A 15,266-nucleotide genomic window follows, 5' to 3' on the forward strand; every position below is an offset into this window, starting at 1 on the left:
TCCTAGCTTATATCAGAACCCTGAATAAAAGCCTGACTAAAAATTAAACACCATTATCACAATTTAAATCTATGCAAAAAGATAGCAAAATGCAGATTTATTACATGTCTCCGTATTTCTTGCTCAGCTGGAGATAGAAGAGGCAATCTAGATGATTAACACTACATTAAAAATCAGTTCAACTTGGCAATCACAAGCTATCAATTTCAATAGCTGGGGGGGATTTGTTTTCCTAACAAAAATACTTGTTTTTAAAAGCCCTGAGCTACTTGTCATGTCTCATCACTGACACGCACTGAACACCCAAGGCCATGATAGTGTGGTGTGGCTAACAGGAAGGTCATCAGTCCTCCAATGCGGTGTAGCCCACGCAGCTATGCACATCCTCCTCTTCCAAGTGGCTGTACAGTCCTCTTTCCTTAAAGCACAGGATCCAAATTGATGTGTTTATGACGTTACACCTAGGTACAACCACTTCACATTACGGTGGGACCCAGCACACGGTCTACAGCGGCCATTACTAGTGGTGCCTGCTGCATGTGGTGGTCTGTGACAGAGGTTTGGCTCCCTTGGTGCTTACATCACAAAAATTCAACCACGTGATCTCACTTTTGTTTCTAGCAGTTATTAGTCTTTTGCAGTTAAACCCACCCTCCTAAACACAGATACAACCTGTATCAAGAGCTGTGGAAAGAAGCAGTATTCAGTGAAACGGCAAATCACAGATCACGTGAGAATCTATATGTAATGACAGGTATGTGAACATACCTGTGCTCACACAAAATGTGGAACACAAGCAGGAATAAGCAAATAAATACAAAGTTATTTAAAGTATAAAGCTTCCACAGCATAGAAACAGGCTATGTAATCACATTTAACATTCCAACAGGTACAGCTTGAAATAGCAACCATGTTGGAATCGTCCCACATGAGTGTGACCGGTTTATGCATTAACAGCTATGTTTATCTGACTGCCATTTCAGCAAACACATGAGCCATGGGAGACACAGGTGAAGCTGAGCTCCTTCCAGTTAATACATCAACAGCCAAGGTCAGGTTGACTGCCCAGTTACTATAGCCCAGAAATTTACCCTTTTCTGCCAACAACCCAGGAGCTGAAAGGTTCAGCATCCTTAGACCAGACAATACTGAAATGCCCGAGAACACAGGAACTGGCTCGTGTGGACGCTGTGCTGTATTTAGACCGCTGACCTGTCAGAGGAGCTAAAGCAATTCTACTTGTTGCCCAAGTTGTTTACAGTAGATGAGGCTGCCTGCAGAAACAGAAACTCTATAGCTGACGGCTCTTATCGCCTCGCACTTCTTTTCCTTTTGCTGCTTGCTAAAATCTCCATCTTAAATTAAGAGTATTGTCTCCACTCAAGCAGTACAGTGCCTGACAAACACTTATGGTCAAGTCCTTGTCCTCATTTACACCTGGTACAAATCTGACACTTGACAGGGTGGAGCCAGAAACGAGAACAAGGGCATAACTCAAATGACACAATTAGACTGGAGAGTGCTGGAGAGAATCAATTCTTTCACTGTCTCTGCAGGACTGGCAGTAGATTGAACTGGATCCTGAATCTTCTGTTTCCATAGGCAGATGTGACATTCAAGTGCTTTACCAGTTGCCTAAGTTTAATGGTCTGCAGAAACTAAAGCTCTCAATTTCTCTCATCTCATTCCCTCATGCAGCTACCATAACACTCTCTTGACTCTCATGGCAAGTTTACCTGCCATTTTGGTTTAATATCAGTCTTTTAATAGTCTTGGTGCAGATAATGTATGAGAACATCAGAGGTTTATGGGACTAGACTATTTCAGCTGAAAGTAGCAATGAGATTTCCTTCAGATATCTGTGAGCTCATTGCCTTAGTTACCCCTGGAAGCTAGTGGAGAGGAATACCTGCTTCAATACCTGCTTTCTCACATTCTAAAGATGCTTCTTTTAGGAGATGAATCATGTTTCAAATTACCTGTTTGGGTTTTTTTTTCCCCTAGTGACTGTATTGAGAAAGTAGGATGAATAGCTCAGATGCAGGTATCTCAAATATGAAGGAAACAAGGTCCCAGTGAACAGGCAAAAATATTTCTAACAAACCATTCAAAAGTACTGAAGATTTTTATTTCTGAGTGCTCATAAACACACACATAACTCACATCTCTAAAGTTTGAATCCTAAGTATGAAATTAAATAACAGGAAAATTCACGTACATGGCAGTGGTCTAAACATGAGAGAAACATACGATCAGGGAACTCCCTAGGAAGCTTTTGGTGAAGAGAGGCTGTCATCCATAGCAGTCATTGTGAATATTTTTCTGACTCCAGTGCACGGAATCATTCTGTATTTCTCTCCTCAGAACAGTATTTGAACAAGCAATCTCTTAATTTCACAACAGAATCAACCAGGCCAGCTGATAAGCAGCAAACTTTAATCTTCTATAATTAGCAATGGTGGAAAGGCAATGGAAGAAAAAAATTCGAATGCTGGAAAGACAGACAAGGTTTGTAACAACTGTTACAAACAGAGTCACTTTTTCTTCACCTTTCTCTCTTCCAGGTTGTGTGTTCTGTCCTATTCCAGGAGTCAGTTATATGAGGTATGAAAAAACAAGCAGAAGGTTAACATTATAACCATTTTAATAATACTCATTGTATCATTTGCACTCTCAAAAGATTTCTCAAAGTAAAAAAATATTTAGCACTCTTGAAAGTCTTAAGGATTTTCTTTAATTAAAAAACAGCCTTCTTTGTCATTTCTTTTGAACACAATTCTGCCTGAACATTACACTCAGACATAAGCGTATCCTTCTTATTACTGTCATACAAGTAATCACATTGAACTTCCGTAGCATTGAAGATGATATAAAAGAAATAAAACCTCACAAAAATATATACAGGTAGTCAGAAAACTATTCAAGAAGAAACTACATTGTCTGCATTGAAGAGTAAACGCCATTTTCAAATACCAACCAAACATCCGGTTTGTTGGCATGTCTCTTCCATCTAAAACTCAAATAGAAGGACAAACTGACTTCCACAGAGGAATTCCTACAACAACTTTGGTTCATAATGACCTAGAGAGAATTCATACCCCATATATGATATTGATCTGGTGGACTTCTGTAAAGCTAATATGGCAGGCAACAGGGAAAACTGTACATGTGAACCTCATGATGAGAATAATAATTTAAATTCAGTATGACATATTCCAAATATACAGAAAAGACCTGAAAATATTAAATACATTTATTTTCTGCTATGAATTAGTTCATCCAGCCAGAACCCAACTCATGACTGAAGTAGCTAAGTGTTCCCTTTATCTGATGATGATAGGTTATGTATGGAAAGTCTTAAAAGTCTGCTGTTTGTACTGACAAGTGTCTCTATTTCAGCATGTTTCAGATACAGAAGCTGGTACCGACTAAACTACGCTGGTTCCCAGAAGATAAGCAGCCACACCAGTGCAGCATTCTGCAGGATCAATACAGATACTTATCAAAGAGCATGTTTATATCCTGCAAATATATTCAGAAAGTAGTTTCTGAAAATTCTATGTGGAATCCAGAAGAAATGGAAACACTTGCATCAACTTAGTACCCTATATGAACTCATTAGATCCTGCTGAGAAACATGCTGTATTTGCAGGAGAGGAGCACCGCACTAAGACAAATTCATGCCTCTGGTACCTCAATCAAAATCAGTATGGTAACATACTAGACAATGTAGGCATATTAATTCATTCAAAGACAAATTTGTAGGCGGTACCACACTGTCATAACCTTGATGGCTACATTTACAGCTGGTCTAGCATGAGTATTACTTTAAAGTAGCCGCACTACTTGTAGTACCCAAGTAGCTTGGTCAGAGGATGCTTTGGTAGCTCTGGGGTATTGCAGTGTGCTTTGTAAATACACTTGGTTCTTGAAACAACTGTAATTTCCAAGCACATTTATAACATAAAAATAGTCCATTGTAGATGGCAAGGTCATGACACATCCTGTCCTATGGCAGGCATTCGCCCAACACTTTAAAGGGTTCCACACATGGATGAGTTGAGTATGGAGAACATTGCCTAATCTATACAAAAATCACTAGACAAATTAGGAAAGCAGCAAATACTGCACTGATCAATTTCTTCCTGAGGGACAGGGTTGGAACGAATAAGGGAATACGAAGAGAGAGGTAAAAGTTCCTCAGTTTTCACATCCAATAACAATTTTCCAATCTTAAAAAAACCCAAAACCCACCACCAAATCGACAAATAAATAGACATGTGACTTCTTCCCGAAGTAGAAATGTAAATATTAGCACAAGACAAACAAACCTGTATAGCCAGAGTTTAAAAGAGTATGAAAGCAGAGTACATTTGGAAAAGTGACATCCTAGCAATGATTCCATCTTGGAATCGTCCCACATGAGTGTGACCGGTTTATGCATTAACAGCTATGTTTATCTGACTGTTATTTCAGCAAACACATGAGCCATGGGAGACATAGGTGAAGTTGAGCTCCTTCCAGTTAATACATCAACAGCCAAGGTCAGGTTGACTGCCCAGTTACTATAGCCCAGAAATTTACCCTTTTCTGCCAACAACCCAGGAGCTGAAAGGTTCAGCATCCTTAGACCAGAAAATACTGAAATGCCCGAGAACACAGGAACTGGCTCGTGTGGACGCTGTGCTGTATTTAGACCGCTGACCTGTCAGAGGAGCTAAAGCAATTCTGCTTGTTGCCCAAGTTGTTTACAGTAGATGAGGCTGCCTGTAGAAACAGAAACTCTATAGCTGACGGCTCTTATCGCCTCGCACTTCTTTTCCTTTTGCTGCTTGCTAAAATCTCCATCTTAAATTAAGAGTATTGTCTCTACTCAAGCAGTACAGTGCCTGACAAACACTTATGGTCAAGTCCTTGTCCTCATTTACTCCTGGTACAAATCTGACACTTGACAGGGTGGAGCCAGAAACGAGAACAAGGGCATAACTCAAATGACACAATTAGACTGGAGAGTGCTGGAGAGAATCAATTCTTTCACTGTCTCTGCAGGACTGGCAGTAGAAGGCAGTAATAAAACCGAAGTGGACAGATACTCTTCCTACTTGAAAGATCAAGATTTAAACAGGAAATTGCATTTTTTAAATAATCACTTTCAGAGATAAAACTGCCCTGTGATATTCATCCTGCTACTAAAAAGCCAGATGTAGGTACCAAATTACAAGCGAAAACTGTGAAATTCCACTTGCATTGCTTTCACGTACCTATAAAAATGTTCTAAGGGACTTTAAAAGCAGTTCAAGAGTAAAAAGAAAATGATCCCTCGAGCTGAAATGTTAGGATCTGTAGGAGGGCATAACTGGCCATTCAAGTGTGCGGTGCTGGTGGTGGTATTATTTTTGAGAAGTAACGACTGAATCCTTTACATGGTCAGAAGTGCCCATGTAACATTAATGGTAAACAGCATGCACGGACAACCTGAAAAGAAACCTCAGGCACCGCCTTTCTTTTGCAATTGCTCCAGTTTTCTTCTTAAAAGGTTGTAGTTTTCCTTGGTCCCGGGTGCCGTAGGATCAAGCTTTAGAGAGACTTCGTAGTGCTTCTTTGCCAAGTCAAGATTTCCCCAGCGATGATAAAGCACAGCTGGAACATCAATGAGGAATTTCATTAGCAATATTGTTGAATAACGTGCAATCTTGCCAATCACTTGGAAAACAACATTAAAAGCATTTGTTTCCAGCTAGGGTCTCTCACTGGCTGGTGGCACAGTAGCTGCTTGTTCTGTTGCCAAATGCAGGAGCAAAGCCTGGGAGCAGAACTGGCATGGGAATGATGAAGGAATGAATTACATTGCAGCTGTAAATGGCAGCTCTTATCTGGTGAGCTCATTGCTGGTTACAAACATAGCATAAATGAACCAATTTGCAGACACTGAAGTGCAGCTACCTCTGGGCTGGATTGTGCAGCCCTCTTGATCTGTCATATCGTGTGACAGCTTTTCTGGTTTACTGCCCTGTTCTTCTGGCTGGCAGTTTTTCTAGGAAGTAAAATAGAAACCTGCCCAGCAGGAAGAAGGCTCAAAAGATTGCTTTTGCTTTTTAAATGCAATGAATATGAAGCAAACAAACAATACAGCTGATAAGAGTTAGAAAGGCTCTTACCCAAATTACCATGATAACTGGCAGCATTTGGATTGGCTTTAATTGCCCTGAGGAACAAAGCTTCTGATTCCTGAATAATTTAAGAAGAAGAAGTCAACAGGACAGTCTACTCTTGTATTATGTAAAATAATGCAAAATTTACCCATGACTGTAATTAAAGCCCCCTTCCAAATATGCCATATCTATATATGATCCTATACTACCCTATAGATATTCTAAGCCTGTGTGATCCTGTAGCTTATGTGGCTACAACCTCCAGAAAACAGTAACCATGCTACAAATAAGTGCCATGTTTTCACAGGCCGTTGTTATTTTAGCAGAGAGCTGTTAAGCATTAGCAATTTACTTAAATGCCTTTTTTTGGGCATAGTTACAATATTTTCAAACATTACCTACTGAAGTTTTCCCTGCTTATTCAAGCAAGTTAAGGATTATGTAATCCAATATCCGAGCGAAGTGCTTCTTAGATGTCTTTCCTTTTAAAACAGTTTTCAGCATTTAAAATGGGAACAACCCTGTAACCCCCTGTCAAAGAGATGTTTCAATGTGGTTCTCAATGAAGAGTAGCTGAGTGCTTCCTCTCTTACAAAATATTCAAAGAACAATTTACTGCCAAATTTATTCTCTAGTTCAAACGCTTTTATTTTCCTAAACTAGCTGCTAATACACTTTTGTTCCAGAGGACATTTCCTGCACAAGTTTAAAAAGATGTATCTCCCCACCCCCACTCCAAAGGGAGCATATTTGCTTGCTTGCATGCAAGTTCAGATATTTTAGAAAGCAAATTTTGCAGAGATTTCTATGCTGTGCTATGTTTTAGGGAAAGTTGATCATTCAGTTTCAATGCAAATGACCGGAAGATAAAATTACCTCAATGTAATCTGCTATCTGAATGCACATACTTGCTCTCTGAGGTACTGAGAACAATAACCTGGGGAAAAGGCCTTTCCTTTGTGCTAAGCTTTTGTTACCTATATCCACAAAACACAACACAGGCTCTACTGAAAAAGAAAACCTGTCAGCCAGATTTTTGGTTCCACCGTCTTCTCATGTGAAGCACAAAATAAGTCTCTGTAAGGATTTCCCAAGGGAAAAGAAATTTCTGATGTCAAGATTGAGTCACTTGAATTTGAGCAACTTAAGAACATCCTAATATGTTCAATTTCAAACCCAAACTACGTGCTCCTTTCAAAGTATTTCTGAGCACAGCTGAGGCTGCCACTCTCAAGCCAAGAGAGATAGATGTAGAAAGTGCCTTAACTGGGGGTTGGACTAGATGATCTCTAAAAGTCCCTTCCAACCCCTAACATTCTATGATTTAAAACAACTTCCTCAGGTCAAGGAAATTACAAACCCTAGGGTTCTCAATAAATCCTTTTGTGAGACAGTCTATTTCAGTAAGAGTACTCAGATAGGAGTGAGCATGGGAACTAGATGTCTGGAAACGTAGAGAGTACGTGATTCCACTGTGGAAGTTTTAGTGTTGCTCTTCCCTGGCATAAGCAGCAGCTCCAGCACTCTCATACCCTTACTGGATGCACTTTCAGAAACTTTACAGACAGCACCAAAGAGGAGGGAGTGCTCAGCACACTGGAGGGGAGAGCTGCCATTCAGCGGTACGTGGGAAGGACAGAGAAAAGGACTACCAGGAATCAGAATGGCTGAGGTTGGAAATGACCTCTGGAGGTCATCTGGTCCAACCTCCCTTCTTTTTGGTCACAGTAAAAAAGCAGTTCTTGATGTTCAGAGGGAACATCCCTTATTTTGGTTTGGGCTCATTGTTTCTTGTCCTGTCACTCAGCACAACTGAAAAGAGCCTGGCTCCATTATGTTTGCACCTTCCCTTCAGGTATGTATATACACTGAGGTCCTCCCCTTGAGACTTCTCCTCTCCAGGCCTAACCTTTCACCATATGAAAGATGTTCCAGTTGCTTTATTATCTTTGTGGCTCTTCACTGGACTCTCTCCAGTATGTGCATGGCTCTCTGGGAATGGGACACAGGACTCTAGGTGTGGCCTCACCTGTAAAGAGGAAGGATTATCTCCTTCAACCTGCTGGCAACACTCCTAATGCAACCAGGGTGCCACAAAGCATGTTATTGGCTCATGTTAAGTCTTGTGTCCACCAAGAATTTCAGGTGCTTTTCTGCCAAGCTGCTTTCCAGATGGATGCCTCCCAGCATATACTGTGCCTGAGCTTGTTCCTCTCCAGGGGTAAGGCTCTTCATTTCCTCTTGTTGAACTGCGTGAGTTTCCTGCCAGCCCGTTTCTTCAGTCCCTCTAGATGGCATCATGACCTTCTAGCGTATCAACTACTCCCCCGAGTTTGGTAGCACTGCAAACTTGCTGAGGGTGCACTCTGTCTTATCATCCATATCATTAATGAAGATGCTGAACAGGATTGAACTGCAAGAATCTCATGAAGTTCCAATAAAAGTAAATGCAAAATCCTGCATCTGAGATGTGATCATGGAGGACTGGTGCGGAGTCTGAGGATTGGAGAAAGGCCAGTGTCACTCCAGTCTTAAAAAAAGGCAAAAAGAAGGACCCAGGTGAGGCTGACAGGCCAGTCAGCCTCAGCTCCATCCCTGGAAAGGTAATGGAACATCCTGGATGCCATCTCAATACACATAAAGGAAAAAATGGTTATCAGGGGGAGTCAACACAGCTTTACCAAGGGGAAATCCTTTTTGACCAACCTGACAGCCTTCTATGAGTGCGTAACCGGCTGGCTAGATGAAGGGAGAGCAGCGGATGTCATCTACCTTGACTTCAGCAAGGCTTTTGACACTATCTCCCATAACATCCTCATCAGAAAGCTCAGGCAGTGTGGCTTGGATGAGTGGACAGTGAGGTGGATTGAGAGCTGGCTGAATGACAGAGCCCAGAGGGTGATGATCAATGGCACAGAATCAAGTTGGAGGCCTGTGGCCAGTGGAGTTCCACAGGGACCGGTCTGGGGCCAGTCTTGTTCAACATCTTCACCAATGACCTGGATGAGGGGACAGAGTGTACCCTCAGCAAGTTGGCTGATGACACCAAACTGGGAGGACTGGCTGATTCCCCAGAAGGCTGTGCTGCCATTCAGCGGGATCTCGAATGGCTTGAGAGTTGGGCAGAGAAGAACCTCATGAGGTTCAACAAGGACAAGTGCAGAGTCCTGCATCTGGGAAGGAACAAACCCATGCACCAGTACAGGCTGGGGATTGGCCTCCTGGAGGGCAGCTCTGCAGAGAGAGACCTGGGAGTCCTGACTGATAATAAACTGAACATGAGCCAGCAATGTGCCCTCATGGCCAAGAAGGCCAATGGCATCCTGGGATGGATCAAGAAGAGTGTGGCCAGCAGGTCAAGGGAGGTTCTGCTCCCCCTCTACTCTGCCCTGGGGAGGCCTCATCTGGAGTACTGTGTCTAGTTCTGGATTCCCCAGCTCAAGAGGGACAGAGAACTTCTGGAGAGAGTCCAGTGCAGGGCCACCAAGATGATCAGGGGACTGGAGCAGTTTAGTCTAGGCTGCGGGTACTGGGGCTGTTTAGTCAAGAAAAGAGGAGACTGAGGGGGATGTCATCAATATTTACAAATATCTAAATGGTGGGTGTCAGGAGGTTGGGGCATCCCTTTCTTCTTTTGTATCTAGTGACAGGACAAGGGGTAATGTGATGAAGCTGGAACACAAAAAGTTCCATTTAAACATAAGAAAAAACTATTTCCTGTTCAGGTGAGGGAGCCCTGGCACAGGCTGCCCAGGGAGGGTGTGGAGTCTCCTTCTCTGGAAGTTTTCTAAACCCTCCTGGACATGTTCCTGTGTGACCTGATCTAGGTGGACCTGCTTCAGCCTGTGATTTGACTGGATGATCTTTAGATGTCTCTTCCAACCCCTACCGTTCTGTGATAATCCCATGCAGAAGTACAGGCTGGGAGTCAACTGTCTAGGAAACGGCTCTACAGAAACAGAAAAACTGAATAAAAGTCATCAGTGTGCCTTCACAGCAAAGATCACCAGCCACATCCTAGGTTGTATTCGGCAGAAGCACAGCCAGTAGGCCTAGGGAAGTAACCCTTCTCCTTTATTAGCATTTGTAAGGCCACGTTTGGAGCATATGCTCAGCTTGGGGCTGACAAGAAAGACAAAGACATACTTTAGTGGGTGCAGCAGAGAGACACCAAGATAGTTAGAGGCTGGAGCACAAGATGTACAAGGAGTAGCTGAAAGAACCGATCTCTTCAGCATTCAGAAGAGAATATGAAGGAGAGACCTTCTTGCTATCTACAACAATGTGATCAGATGACACAGAGAAGATGGAGACAGACTCTTCTCACAAGTCTGTGAGACTTAACTACATGCTAAAAACATTTTTATCACCACCACTTTGCCCGGCAGCTAGTAGAAACGTAGTGGCTGATTAAAGGCTATTTAAGGTGCATCATATTCATATTACAGTCGATATATGGAGTAAATACACATTCCAGTACATGGTGATATTTCAAACTGCTGTTTCTTGCCAAATCTTTAAGCATTGCCAAGAAACTTGCACACTGCATACTGCAAAGGCTTCGAGTAAGCACACAGTATCCCATCTGCTGCCAAGGGCACAGCACAAAATTGTTGCCTGCCTTTATTTTTAATATAAAAAAAGCTGAATGGTTTCAATTTTGTGTACTTTTTACAGAAAAAGTGTAGATGTATACATAACAAAAGTTCAGCAAACCTGTTGTCACACAACGAAAGATATCTTGGTTCTTCATCCGTTGTGACAAGAACAAGCATTTAAAGGAGACTTCTAACTTGATATAACAGATGTTAATTGAAAAAAACAAATCAAACACACCAGGAACAGCACATTCTTTATGTGCTTTTGTTTCTAGAACAAGACATTGTTCATGAGTAGATACAAACAAATCAAAAAAGGTTGGAGTTTTTTTGGTCAGTTAGGAGAACAGTTTTCTGCTGAAAATTAATGTGCATTTGAAACTGAAGGAGAATATTGTGTGCTTATTGGAAAGAACTCTCATGTAATATAGTAAAACCCTCCTGACTCAGGGTCTTTTAAAATAACAGATAACAACCTCCCCCCTAAGAACAAATCTTACTTTACAGCAACAGAGTCAGTATCGTAACAACTTTTATACAGACAGGTAACAAGGAACCTAATAAATGAAATGCCTGAGGTTATACAACACATCAGACATAGCCAGACAGCCTCCTGAAAATTACTTCCATCACCTTGACAGTCTGCCTCCCCCTCCTCCCCTACCATCCCAAATACTCAATAAAAATCCTTAAAGAGTCATCGCTTCTCTGTTTTCACATGGTGAGGAGGTGGACAAGAAATCTGAACCATGGTTTTTATCATCATTTAGCACTCTCCCACTTGAAAAACTCTGTATCTTCTCTTTCCAGGTAATGCAAAACATAGCTGCTGAGATCATGACCTTTTCCAATCGAGTCCACTTTCCAGTACTCTTAATTTGCTCTCCACTGACCGATCAATTTCATTTGACCAGTTGAGTTTTTTGCTCTACACAAACCTACCACGCTCCACACCGCACTACTAAAACTCACTGCCTCCCTGCTTTTTTCCTTCGGCTCCACTGCTCCTTTTGCTCTATTCAGGATGCTGACTTGAAAGCTTCATTTTCCTCTACCATCGTTTCTGTTTTGTCTCCAACACACTTTCCTGCAGCATAGTGACCTTTCAGAGCTAGCAATCAAAATCACTATCTCTTGTTTTAGTTTTTCAGTCCATTGACAGACATGTTTCTTCTTCACTTGGAAAAGTTTTCTAGCTTGTTTTCAAGTTATTTTTCTACTTATTTCATGATAAATGCCTTTTATTCTGTCATGCTGCATACTCTTCTTGATGAACAGCTATACAATCCTCTATTCTTTTACAGTTATGACTCACCAAAATAATCTTAGCAATTACCTCCTCCATAATTTCATCCCTTATACATTCTGGATGTTAATTTCTGTCCTTCTGGAACTTTGTTAAAGTAACCTAAAGTATGTATTTTGTAATAGTCTCAGGTGAAGAGAGTAAAGAAATAAAGTGTACAGAAAAAAACTCCCACACCAGTTAGTCTAAAGGAACAGTAACAAGACATGAAACAGTATCACTAACATAAACAAAATCAAATGCTGGGTTGTCACAGGCCCCAGCTTTGCTTGTGGACAGGTCATGCTCAACAGCTGAACTGGACTGAGGAAGTTTAAGTGGACACAGTAACTTGTAGAGAAATTTATCTGTTTTGAGAAGTTTCACATCACAAAATGTTACTGTGCATATACTGTGGATGTTCCTTCAGTGCTACTAACATCATCACTACCAGAAAGCCATCAAAACCCCCAAAAGCCATAGTTAGTATATTATGTTTTTCTGAGGCAAACCAAAAACTTCCTTGATTATTAATTTGTCACTATCACACACATAAGTCAGTGACTATGGAGCCAATTAAAAGAATTAAATATATTAACTGTGTAGGGTTTATTCTTTGTCAGCTCATAACTCATTTTGGAAAAAAACCTCATTCTCCTTAGTTCCATTACATTTACTACTTGTAAATGTTAAGTAGCTCATGGTGAGGTATCATTTGCAGGCTGATCCACAGCATCCACAAGAATGTTCAAGACACTGCTCAATGTATAAACTTTTTCCTCATAATTTGCTGAGATGACCCAGGTATCCCATTCTCAATTTGGGATTAGCAGATCTGTATCTCTTCATTTTAGATAGTGTCTGAGGCAAAGAGGACAGAATTTGTATCAGGTAATGGTAAACCTTGCTTCCAGTGCATAGACTGGCATATCACATGGAATTTTAGTTCCTGAACCAGGGCTTCTACATCAGAGCAGGCTCTCTCTGTCAGCTATGAAGACCTTAACTGCCCTCTAGTGTACTTAAGAGCCTATTTCTCTCCACTGACCACTGACACAGTTTAGGGCAGCAACATTCATAACCCAGGCATCTAAAATAAGGTGGGATAAATTTAGACCAGAAAGGTATGGAAACCTGATTAGCTAATTCATAGTCCACAATGATCTCTTCAAACAGTTTTTACAAAAGTACTTATATGGAGTTTAATTAGGAAAAACACCTGAACCCAAACTCCAACAGCCACAAAGCTCTAGTTACCTACCTTGTATTTTTGCGATTTCCCCAGTACATTTGCCAAAGAAAACATAAGAGAGTGATCATTGGGTATTAATTCCAGGGCCTCTCTTCCCACTGCTTCTGCTTGAGCTAGATTTCCTGGGAACACATGTAGTGGAGAAAAAGAAGGCATCTTTTCACATAGTCTTCTTAGTTAAGCTGCAATTGTGCATATTGTATGAATTACATGCATTTCTTTAAGAAAATCAGGTATCACATACACAGGTAAAATCCTGTAGAATAAGACAATACATAACCTCTGCTTTGTTTTCAACAAGTAACACCTTCAGAAGAACACCAAAGCACAGATTCAAAAGTTCTGAAGTTTGGTCTACAATATAAACATACTTGCACAATTTCAAATAAGGAACATAAAATCTATGGGCTGGGTTTCAAGGGATGCTTTAAAATCACAGAGTCAGAAGGTATTCTTATCAAAATCATAGAATAGTAGGGGTTGGAAGCGACCTTTAGAGATCATCTAGTCCAACCCCCCTCCTAAAGCAGGTTCAAGCTGATCAGGTCACACAAGAACATGTCCAGGTGGGTTTGGAAAACCTCCAGAGAAAGGAGACTTCACAACCTCCCTGGGCAGCCTGTGCCAGTGCTCTGTCACACCCACAGTAAAATAGGTTTTCCATCTTTATATTGAAAATAGTTTTTCTTATATTTATTCAGTGTCTGGATAGCCAAAGAAGTGGCAGAACTCTCTGTAGAAAAATACAAATAAAGCTTTAAGTTTTGCTGGACACTGAATTATTCATTAAAACAATCAAATAGGCTCATACCTGTGTTATCAAGCAATATAATCATATTGTTCCAAGCCAAACTATGCTCTGGTTTCAGAACTGTAGCATTCCTCCATGCATTCAATGCATCTATATGGCGATTCAAATCTGCATACTAAAATGAAAGAAAACCCCATTAATTTCACTCCAATTTGCTTTACTTCTCTATCATGCACTAAAGACACTAAAGAGTCATTAATGTCTCATTCCATTCTAGAAGCAGTTGTTTTTATAGACAAAAATAAGAAGTCTAAGAAGAATACTAAGTTAGTATTGAAGACAGAATGTTAATTATATCCTGTTTTACTCTGGGAGCCAAACTTGTTTTCAAACATGCATGTACCAATTAGGATAGGCAAGAAAATCAGCATATAATTTAGAAATCTACACAAGAGAATAAGCAAATACCAAATGTAAATATTGCTGAGAAGCTAAATGGATCCTTTTAGGCATAATTCTACTAACAATATTCCAATGACTGCAAAACAGTCTAATATTGGGAAATGATTAATAATGTATCTTTTGAAGAGAAGACCACAACCTGTATTTTTGTTTATCCCTCTTTATATGAAAAGTAGGACTAGCAAAGGTTGTATGGAAGAAAGTATACTGGGAAAGCAATAAGAAAAGCTACCAAAAATATGAAGTCACGCTGAAATACAAACCAAATTGGAATAACTATCAGCATTGAACAGTACAGGAGAATTATACAGATATATGTACATACATATAGAGATTCCTGTCATAGCTATAATTTATTCAGAAGCACTTACCAACCGCCCTAAATTGTAGTAGCAATCTGGATATTTTTTCCTGTGTTTAATTGCAGTCCAGTAGCTTTGCTCTGCCTCTTCAAACCTTCTTAAACTGTTCTGTACTATTCCTAGATTCATCCATGCAGCAGCAAAGTCTGGCCTGGGTGGATTGGGAAATAAACAAGAGAGTATTGAGTATTTGGACCACAAGATCTTATTGTATCCCTTCAGCCCAACTGGTGCAAAACACTGCTTAGCATTGTTCTAAACATACTGTATTTGTACAGCTAAGGACAGCAACTCCTCAGCTTCTTGGAGCTCATTTCTCTCTTTCAGAATATTTCCAAGGTTGTTCATGGCATGTACGTATTTGGGATTCAACCTAAAATGTAAAATTTAAGAGATGATTATTA

At 40.6% G+C, this 15,266-nt stretch overlaps 1 protein-coding gene across 2 annotated transcripts in view; it reads right to left on the reverse strand.

The window, feature by feature from the left end:
- Positions 1–2,163: 2,163 nt before the first annotated feature.
- TMTC4 (transmembrane O-mannosyltransferase targeting cadherins 4) overlaps positions 2,164–15,266 on the reverse strand; it is a 57,516-nt gene continuing 44,413 nt past the window's right edge. The window contains exons 13-18 of one of the 2 annotated variants that reach the window (XM_062020543.1): positions 15,128–15,235; positions 14,872–15,013; positions 14,099–14,213; positions 13,297–13,409; positions 6,159–6,228; positions 2,164–5,640 (exon numbers count right to left, since the gene is read on the reverse strand). In XM_062020543.1, the coding sequence (XP_061876527.1) occupies positions 5,489–5,640; positions 6,159–6,228; positions 13,297–13,409; positions 14,099–14,213; positions 14,872–15,013; positions 15,128–15,235 (700 nt within the window). In that variant the 3' untranslated portion in view covers positions 2,164–5,488. Of the gene's footprint in view, positions 5,641–6,158; positions 6,229–13,296; positions 13,470–14,098; positions 14,214–14,871; positions 15,014–15,127; positions 15,236–15,266 lie in introns of those variants that run through there. The other variant, XM_062020544.1, reaches the window with a different exon arrangement.

Source organism: Colius striatus, chromosome 1 (genome assembly GCF_028858725.1).
Source record: "Colius striatus isolate bColStr4 chromosome 1, bColStr4.1.hap1, whole genome shotgun sequence".
Classification (NCBI taxonomy): Eukaryota; Metazoa; Chordata; class Aves; order Coliiformes; family Coliidae; genus Colius; species Colius striatus.